The sequence below is a fragment of the Anabas testudineus genome, chromosome 23 (genome assembly GCF_900324465.2).
Source record: "Anabas testudineus chromosome 23, fAnaTes1.2, whole genome shotgun sequence".
Taxonomy (NCBI): domain Eukaryota; kingdom Metazoa; phylum Chordata; class Actinopteri; order Anabantiformes; family Anabantidae; genus Anabas; species Anabas testudineus.
The window spans coordinates 12,623,035-12,632,761 of NC_046631.1; the positions used below are offsets into that span (position 1 = coordinate 12,623,035).

The window sequence follows — 9,727 nt, forward strand, 5'->3', positions numbered from 1 at the left end:
TAGTTTGAGGACTGGAATTGCCCGGCCCTACTGTAAACTTATCGATGCTTCCTCCTTCTAGGCTGCCCAGAGCGAAGCACCTGCTCAACGTGATCAACGAGAACTTTGGCACGCTTGCGTTCTGTCGCCGCTGGCTCGACCGCCTGGGTGAGAGCAAGTACCTGATGGCCCTGAAGAACCTGTGCGACCTGGGCATCGTGGACCCCTACCCTCCCCTCTGCGACACCAAGGGCTGCTACACTGCTCAGTTTGAGCACACCATCCTGCTCAGGCCCACCTGCAAGGAGGTGGTGAGCCGTGGAGACGACTACTGACACCCCCACCCTTCAACAACACAACCACCAGATACCCTCTCGCCGCCACACAGCACCTCCAGACCATGTTAGCAACTCCTCCTTCAGAGAAACAGCAGAAAAAAGAGCTTCTAAGACAGGAAGTGGTTGTCTCAGAGCAGCAGTAAAGGATGCCAAATGCTTCTGTATTTTACCTAAAATGCACAATTCACAGCTTGCAAAGACGACAGACTGGCTTTGAGTTTTCTGTCACCAACCACAGCTACAGAAATTGCCAACATGTTTCTGTTGGAGGGAGCTTTGTAGTTTCCTTCAGTGTCCTAATTTAACAAAATTAAAAAGTTAACTGTTAAACAGTCAAACGTATATTTAGGCTGCAGCTCAATTTAGTGCAACTCCATATTTAATGGTGAGTGGGGGGGTCCCGTTTATAACCCCCTTTTGTTTTTGAAGTTGTTGTGGCTCCACTCTGTCTCCAGTGTGTTGGTGCTCGAGTCGGTCGAGCTGACTGGGTGTCAGACGTGCTCAGGCCGACGTGAGGCCAGAAATCTCTGCACACAGACAATTCCTAACATTAAAAGCTTGTGGTGTTGTTGTGACAAACACCATCTTCATACAGGCACCATGCATCCGCAGCTGTATGTTTGGCTTCTGTCGCTGCCGGAGGGAGCGCTGCACTCTGGCCCTCCACTCATCGTTTCTCTGATATTTGTACAATATCTTTGAAATGGCTGCTGCCACTGTCCCCGATTAAAATGCTTCATTTTGAGCTCCCTGAAAATGTTTTTGTAAGAAACAAAAAGATGATTAAAATAATTTTGCTCATTGTGAGCTGTCCTGTTGCCTCTAATTACACTACAAGAAAATGCAGAGTAGGATTGAAAGCGGAAATATGAGGAATAATAAATTTTGGGGATTTGTGTGTAGACATGTAGGAAAAGTTTATTAAAGTAAAAGTCAATATTTATTTATTTATTAGCGTTAAAACAGAATCAGAATCAATCAACTTGTGTCCATTTATTCCTCGAGTTTAGTTTAAAGACTTTCTAATTGTTATAAAGTTTCTAATAAACAATTAGAAAAGAAGCAAAAAACATTAGAGGAACTAAACCCGTAAGTATTCTTCTTAATATAAAGTTATATTTGTTCTAATCTCAATGTTAGCAATCTGCCTTGATTTTAAGACTAATTAATGAAGCCTAAAAACTTATAGAAATGTAAGCTAGAAAAAAAGGAAAGTGTAGTTTGATATTTTAGCAACTTAACTAAACTGAAAAGATCAAATCTACCTGTAGGCCCAAATTGGAAGTTGCACCTAGCCTAGCCTAGCCTAGCCTAGCAGCCACAACACAACTTATATTAGCCCAGCTTTGTAAAAATATAAAGTTGTTGTTATACAGTTGTTGTGTAAGATAGCATCTGTTTCCCTATGGAAATCGGCTAGAATACAATAACAGATGCAACACTTGGACTAGTGCTTACAAGCTAATGTGTTAGCTAACTACTGTTAGCTTAGCCTTGTCCTAAAACACAAATCAGTACTTGAGTTTTGTACATGTTAATATTATTTATGATACATGTTAATTAGTGAGTTAGTGAGAAAATGGCCATTTACTAATTCCAATTTAATGTAAATACGTATTGAATGTAGCTTGTTTTAACTATAAAATAACTAAATATATGCTAGATCGATACTAGAATCTATATATTTATAGATCATTTCAGCTTTTCCTTAACTCTAACTTGTTCACACATTAGTTTTTTAACTTGACTCTGCGCAGCATAATTAATCATAATTATTTATAACAGTGTTGAAATACAAAATAAAATGTAAGAGACTGGCAGGTAGAAAAATGAAAAAATATTCTCATTTATTGAGGTAATTTTTTCTAGAAAAAATTGAGGTAACCATTTGCATAGTATAACTTCCATAAATTTACACACATACATCCATGTAGTAACCAAAATGCCAACAAACAATGGGTCACAACTTCTGACAATGAAGGAACAAACAATATGAAGTGTGCTTTGAATTCCTCTGATGGAGAAATCAAGAAGAACATGATTAAAGAGATCATTTATGTACAATTTCCTCCAGTATGGAGATATTGAAATCTGTATTCACTGCAGAAATCTTGTTAAATCTTTTACTGAACACATTGTAAATAAATCAGTATGTACGCATGCAGTACACCCACCTACTTACTGGTGAACAGTGAAATCATAACTGCTGGCGGTGTCCAACAATCAGTGGTTGTACATATAAAACCTTTATAACAGTCAATGGCCTCTTTTCTAAAACCTCTAGAAGGATTGTATAAAAATACATTCATAATCTAAATGCTGGTCTGTGTGGGACTACAGATTTGCAGATTCCACTTTGCAGAACTGATATGAACTATAAAAATATACTGTGGTTACAACTAAAAAAGGGCACTTTTCTAGTAGTTGGGGTGAAGGTTGGTTCATACTCTGAAGTCAACTACATTCTGGAGCAGAGAGGTGGCAGCATTTAGCCAAAGTTTCCCTTTGGAAACTCTTTTTATTTTCCTATTGATGAACTATTTTGGAAATGCTGAGAGGTTTATCAAAACACTTCGCCCAAAGCTTTGGCTTGAGGTCTGCCAGTTTTTCCTAACAGACCCAGGAGCACTTCAGAGTGAAAAATACACATCCTGCTCTGCCTGTGTACAAATCTTTAACTGTGAACACTGAGAGAAAACAATGTTGACTAAACTGTAGAAATTAGTGCATTTCTTGCAGGAAAATGGTTGAATACAGCCGTGTTGTAATATCTACCAAACCTTTGCCTGTCTAAAACACAGGGAGGCCATTTCTAATGAGTGAAAGACATTTTACGACCCTACATCCAGTTCCGTGTCGACTATCTAAAGTGACTGAGAAACAATTCAGTTGATTTCAACAAACAAACAGCATTTACAATCAAGAAGCCACCAAACGCAGGTAGGCAGACACATGAATACACCTGTACAACCTGTAGAGGACACTTGTATGTATGCAGTCATGTCCTGCCAGGGTTTGTTGGCTGCTACTGAGACACATCTTGGCTGATACTCTCTTCTTTATAATAAAAAATACAACTGTACACAAATCACAAACGTCACCATTTTTAAAAAAATACCTACATATAAACACCATATACAAGAAGTTCACAAAGCAGAACCAGGTTTTACAAAGGAGTCCATCCTCTCTTTTTTCCTTATTTAGAAAAATAGATTAAAAACACCCATCCTCCCAGGATTTCAATGCCCAAAGAGAGAGAGAAGAGAGAAAGAGAGATAGCTGGGGCTGTGCTGATATCTTCTCGCTGAGTGGTCAGGCTGCAGCCGAGGAGGAGGGGGAGTTCAGGGGGTTGTGGTCCTATAGCGGCCGGTCTTTGTCCTGAGTTACTCGTTGTGTGTAGAAGAGGATGTAGGCCTGAGCTCGGCAGACCTCCTCCACTGAACACACGTTCAACTTAGAGTCATTACAGTGAACCCAGAAGCCTGCAGGAGAACACAAGAGAAAGGAGTTAATGTGACGGCAGCAGCAACAAATCAGCCTGAAAAAAACCCTCAGTGGTTGACTAATATAAAGGAAGTCCACTGATACCAGTAGCGGTTAACAAAGTCCACCAGTAATAAAGAGAATATGAGCAATTTAACCTGTTGAAGTAGAAGACAGTCTGCATAAAAACTATTTACCATGAGCCTTCAGAGCTTTGTCTTTTGTTGTTGTATGAATGGATGCTTTCAAAAATCCACTGTAGTTAAATGCCACTATGCCTCTTTACCCACCTCCTTCCGTGTTGTAGCAGTAGGCAGTGTAGTGGCCAGACCCAAAGCCCTTCCCATGATGCATCACCACAGCGGAGAGTTCGTAGAGGAAGTGCTTGGCGCGTGGTGAGCCCGCAGAGCTCGGGCTGCTGGGACTGGAGCAGGACACAACTTTGGGTGAGGGCTCCCGGCAGCAGTAGGGCTCCATGTTGAGAAGCTGGTCGAAGCTAACGTGGACTCCGATCTTCTCCCGGTGGTGCCGCCCAGACCACCTGAGGACCAATCACAAGACAGCGAGATGGTCAGGTGATTTCAGCCCCTACGTTATCTTTACAAATCTCTGATGCTTCGGTAGATAGATTAAAGACTAACACAGTTGATGATCAGCATCCTACTTTAGACACAGCGCTGTTCATATTACAATAATTATTGAGTTTCAGTTCGTTTTTCTGTTTTGAATCATCTGAATGAAATCCCTATATGAGTGGCCAGAGATTTGGCAGATCGTGGATCTTGGTTACGTGAACAGTCCTAAGCTGAGAACTAGACCAGGAGACGTGACAGAGGAGGAGGGAAGTGGGATTTTCTAGTTAAGGATGTTGTTTAAATGTTCCCCACTGTGTTTAGTTCATTCGGTCAGTTTGTCTTGTTCACTCAGTTGTGTTGAGTCCGTTTTGCTGCTTGTTGGCCAAGTTTATATTACTTCAGTGTAACTCTGTTTATTTGACCTCTCATTGGCACAGGACTTAGTTATGTGATTTGTAAATTGTTATCGTCTTCAGTTTTGGGTAAATAAAACCTTTTTGTGGAATTTCTCCCTGTGGCTCTTCTTGCCACATCCGTTACTCACAGACAGACTAAATCATGAGAAAACAACAATTTTAAATTATTTTAAAGGAGCTTTCAATTTGAACTATTTGCAGTTCACTTAATTTTAAGTTCATTTTCTCCTGGGTTCTCCTCCTCGTCTTTATGATTGTTAGTGTTTTTCTACGTACAGTCTGTATTTGTTGAACTGAGTGGTGAACAGCTGTGTACAGCTTGGCAGACTGATGGACTTGCTGTAATGACTCTTACCTGAAGCGTTTGAGGTGAAGCCGGAGGACCTGAGGCAATTTGTGGATCATCAGCTGTTTCTGTGCTTCGGTCAGGATGACTGGTTTGGAGGAGGTCCGCCGTCTGGCAGCTGCACATTTGAGGAGAGAGTTAACACTCAGTACAAACATTACTCCTCTGACTTTGCTGCATTTTGTAACCACACATTACAATTGAGAAGCTGTATACTAAAGAAATTGTGGCTCAATTTGATATATAAATTGTCATCAAAGCATAGCATGCTACATGCTGTGGCACTTTCCAGCAACACTATTACACTGAAGATATGGTGCCTAGCAGTACTCCTCATTCTGTATTTGTCTTCACCCTTGACCATGACCACCGACATATACCATCCTATCCTGACAATGTCTTAAGAAAGTCTTCAACTTTGTTCCCATCCTTATCTAAGTGCTTGTACATCTTTAAGATGTTTTGTGGCTTCCCTCTCCACATAGGTTGAAGCCTTATCCTCTAAGTAAAGCAACAGCTAGACATCAGTAACAACAGGCTTGTTATGTAGCAGTTCACCATCAGTTCAGTACTTCTAAAATCACACAACACATCATTATTATGCATGCACGACCAGCCTACATGAGAAACACTATCTCTGTTCATTTCACCTACTGCTTTGTGTTGAGTCATTACAACTCCATCATTATAAATCGGGAACACAAGGGCCACTAGATAGACAAGCAGTTAAGACACATCATGTAAGTGCAATGACCACAGTTTCCTGTTGGCTCTGCTGGTTTCCCCTCACCATTTTTGCAATATCTCAGTTTCAAAAAAAAGCTTACACTAATTAAGTGCACCTAGTTAGCTAAATGTTGTGGCTGACCAGTGCCATAATTTGATTCAGCACAGAACAAGTTGCATCTGAACTAGATCTAATTTCTTCTTCTTTTTTTCCGCACTGGGTGTATATTTTCATTGAACACTCAAAAGCAACGTGGGATGGTTTTCTTGTTCTCTCTTTGCTGCCTTTCGTCTGTAAGACTATGAAATTAAGAAGAAAAGGCCAAACCATCTGCCAAAACATTTCTTTCTTTAATTTTTCATGTCGAAATGGCGAGATAACATCACAGAGCAACATTCAATATTTTGGATGAACAGCATGATTTGCTGTTTCACACAGACTGAGATGAAAAGATAATTATAAGTTTAACCTGTGTGTACAAGATAAATAGGGGCAGAGCATGTCTACACTGGCTTATCACAACAACTGTAAGTGAGGAGGGACCATAAAATATGAGATTCATGTTAATATCTGCTGTAATATATTCATTTATAATATAAAATTTGTAATCTCTCTGGTAAATCTTAAAACATAAAGCATGTGCTGATATATTATCTAACTCACAGTTACACTGGTCACAGGCGTAGATGTTTCCCTCCAGTGCTTCAGTCTCCGTGAACTTGGCCAGCATTTCTGTCAAATGGCACGAAGCCTGTGCAGCCGACTCCCTGCTATTACTGTGATACCGCTCTGGGAACTCCAGAGACAGATCCCAGAAAGGCTCCACAGTGTTGGAGCGATGATCACACGCCAGGCACGTCACCTGCACACACACAAAATAATCAGGAGATGTGAGTGGATGATTCATTTTATGGTATATCATATGTATAATTTAATATTTTGTCCAGGTCATTCTGTGTGGTGAACAGCTACTGGGCTGATAGGCCCAAAAGCCCTTCACAAATGCATCCCTGTATTCAGCACAAGCAGGTGTCACAGTGTGTGCTCAGCCTCTGTAAGTAGACCTCTTGTCCCCAATTTATTCACACCCCCTACAACCTCTTTTATGAATTACTTGAAGGGATGCTGAACTTCGGTAGAGCTACTAGTTATCACAGCCGCTGTGTCGGTGGTAAACCAAGTGTCACAATGACACTTTTAGCAAATTAGCCACAATCAATTATGTTTTTCATTAGAAATAAGTGCTCTCTCATTCCTGAGAAGAAAGTGGAACCGTTACACTTCCTAATTGAGAAAACCTCACCAAAGCTGAGCCATCACAGAACACACATATAGAGACATTGAGCTAGTTTCCAACCAAAAGGGTTCTTTTTATGCAAGATGAAAATCTGCTTGATTCTACTTGTTTATGTTCTTTAAGTGTAATATTTGTTCAGTTTATTACTGATGTGTTAAACAATTACAGTGAACAGATATAATCAGAACACAAGTGCAGCAGATTGATTTGCACAGTGTTTGTCCTTCAAAAATCAACAAAAGTTTGGAAAAGAATATCAATTAAGCAATAAAACCACGGCCAGCAGCGTGAAAACAACCTTGAATTATACTCCCAAATTCAAGATTCATGTCAGTGTTGAAAACTTAACTTCCACTTAAAGATTAACGTGAGGAGTGAGCATCCAAGTCAATTTAATCTGATTAATGAACTTGTGATAGAGTTCAGTCAGAGCTGATGATTGCTATGTGGGCACATCAAGTCAGGTGAGTCAGATGGAGCTTATGATGATGAGTTACTCAGTGGTTGGTGTAAAGATAATTACAGATGTGTGCGTTTGTATCATACCTGGCTGAGTAGCTGACCGTGGAAGATGGTGTTGACCACACTGAGCACCTGTTTGATGAGCCGTTTCTGTGTCTGCGGGACTCCAGCAGTGGTTGTGTGCTTGCCGGTGCTCTCTAGCTCATGCTGCACCTTGTCCAGCAGCTCACACAGGAACTCCTGAGCGTCCTGCTGGGCGTAGCCCCTGAACGCTGGGATCAGCTGCCACACCGAGTGGAGCATGGCAAAAGGCGAGACCAGCGCCCACTTGCCTGACCACATAACCTGGAACAAGGTGTGCAGCTCATGGCAGAGAGAGATGTGCTTTGAGCTGGGCTCTTTGGGTTGTATGAGCTCCATGCTGCAGGCACGCGAGGCCCCACCGCTTAGCCCTGCCCCAGAGCCTGAGCTGGTCTGGAGTCCCATCCTCTGGGACAGGGGAGGTTGGGATGAGGACTTCCCTGTGAGCTGCCCATGGACGGCAGTTGCCAGTAGCTCCAGTGCCTGGGTCAGATCCAGGCGCAGAAAGCACTCCCTGAAAACATGCAGGTGGCTCAGCACCTGCAGAATGGAGTTCATATAACAGGTGTTGCCTAAATTCCTCAGGCCTGTCACTCCAGGAGTGACCGTGGGACGCCGTTTAAAGGGTGAGCCACCTTGTTTGGTGCTCTGCTTGCGACGAACAGGGGTTTGGACAGTACGGGGGGTTGCCAAGTGCTTTTTAGGCTTAGATTTGGAGGCAGATAAACGCCTCCGGGGTTTGGGGGTTGGTTGGACCTTTTTTGTCCGTGCACCTTTTTTGGGAGTAGCAGTGGCAGGGCTTTGAGTCCTTGGCCTGCGGGTGGCAGCTGTGGGAACAGGTGTTTTTGTCTTGTTGCGCACACTTTGTGATGGAGTTATAACTGCAGCATCTGCAACTCTCTGGCTTTTCCGACGCAGGCGGCGACTCTTTCTGAGAGGGGCATTCTCCAACTCCTCCTGTAGCTGCCTCTTTAGAGCCCGTCTTCTCTCCCTCGCCTCCCTTCTCTGCTCCTCCTCCTCCTCCCTTCTCCTCTCTTCCTCTGCCCTCTTCTTTCCACATTCAGTGAGTCCAAACCAAAAGCGGAAGACACGTCCCATAAGCGACCTGCGGCGGTGCCAGAGAGCAGTAAACATCCTGTCCTCATCCCTCAGCTGCAGCTCGCGGGCCCCTGATGGCATGAGAGCATCAGGGGCAGCGCTAGCTGAGCGGAGGGTACGCCCACTACGGGTGGTGACTTCATAGCGCTGGCTCTGGATGGCGCTAAGTGTACTTCGAAGCAGTTTGAGGTCTCCAGTGGCATTATCATTCAGGACATAATCATCACACAAGTAACAAAAAACATAAAGTTCATTAACCTCCATTGCCAATGGGTGGCGCTGCTGCTGGAAGTGCTGCAGAGCATGTTCCTCAATGTAGCGGCCACACGCCACATGAGCACAACCCAGACAGGCCCATATAGATTCTGTGGTGTTGCAGTCGACGCAGTGCCACTTCTGGGGATTGAGGATGGAGTGGTCTGGGGCCAGGCGCAGCCGCCCCACATGCTTACACCTGTCCATTACACACGCCTGCCTGCCGAGCTGGCTGGCTGGCAGTGTCAGTCAATAACTGACAGTCGGTGTGCAAGTCTGTGTCTGTGTGTCAATGTTTCACACTGGCTTCATATCACCATGGTGACCATGGTGAGCTGATAAATACGACCCTCCCAGGGCATGATGGTGTCTGGAAAGGGCAGAGAACAGATCTCGTTAGCCAAGAGAATAACAATGAAGATAAGTGGACATTGAAATTAACCAGATTTAAAAAAATAATAATTCATAATTATATTAATGAAAATACATTTGGTGCATTTTATGTCATAAGGATGTTTGGATGTGTTTTATTCCTGGTATTATATCACACCACACTATAAAATTATTTTACAGTCTCTACATCTGACCTCCACAGACTGTTTTATGAGGCTGTAGCTACACACAGTAAACTGTGGCAAACTTCCAGGTGGCAAGCAGGCTTCGATATTTC

The 9,727-nt window shown here is 42.9% G+C and overlaps 2 protein-coding genes and 1 long non-coding RNA gene across 4 annotated transcripts in view; 2 read left to right on the plus strand and 1 right to left on the minus strand.

Moving 5' to 3' along the window:
* The window catches only part of LOC113163668 (methionine aminopeptidase 2-like), a 6,743-nt gene extending 5,681 nt beyond the window's left edge, over window positions 1-1,062 (plus strand). Inside the window, exon 11 of the mRNA XM_026362471.1 lies at window positions 62-1,062. Within this exon, the coding sequence (XP_026218256.1) occupies window positions 62-314 (253 nt within the window). The 3' untranslated portion in view covers window positions 315-1,062. The remainder of the gene's footprint in view (window positions 1-61) is intronic.
* Window positions 746-9,727, minus strand: part of usp44 (ubiquitin specific peptidase 44) — a 10,756-nt gene continuing 1,774 nt past the window's right edge. For both annotated transcript variants that reach the window (XM_026362467.1, XM_026362469.1), the window contains exons 2-6: window positions 7,708-9,427; window positions 6,528-6,726; window positions 5,147-5,255; window positions 4,091-4,341; window positions 746-3,799 (exon numbers count right to left, since the gene is read on the minus strand). In XM_026362467.1, coding sequence (XP_026218252.1) covers window positions 3,675-3,799; window positions 4,091-4,341; window positions 5,147-5,255; window positions 6,528-6,726; window positions 7,708-9,264 — 2,241 coding nt within the window. In that variant the 5' untranslated portion in view covers window positions 9,265-9,427 and the 3' untranslated portion in view covers window positions 746-3,674. The remainder of the gene's footprint in view (window positions 3,800-4,090; window positions 4,342-5,146; window positions 5,256-6,527; window positions 6,727-7,707; window positions 9,428-9,727) is intronic.
* Window positions 9,554-9,727, plus strand: part of LOC113163669 — an 18,487-nt gene continuing 18,313 nt past the window's right edge. The window contains exon 1 of the long non-coding RNA XR_003298925.1: window positions 9,554-9,727. This exon is cut by the window's right edge and continues 1,209 nt beyond it. This is a non-coding gene — a long non-coding RNA (uncharacterized LOC113163669).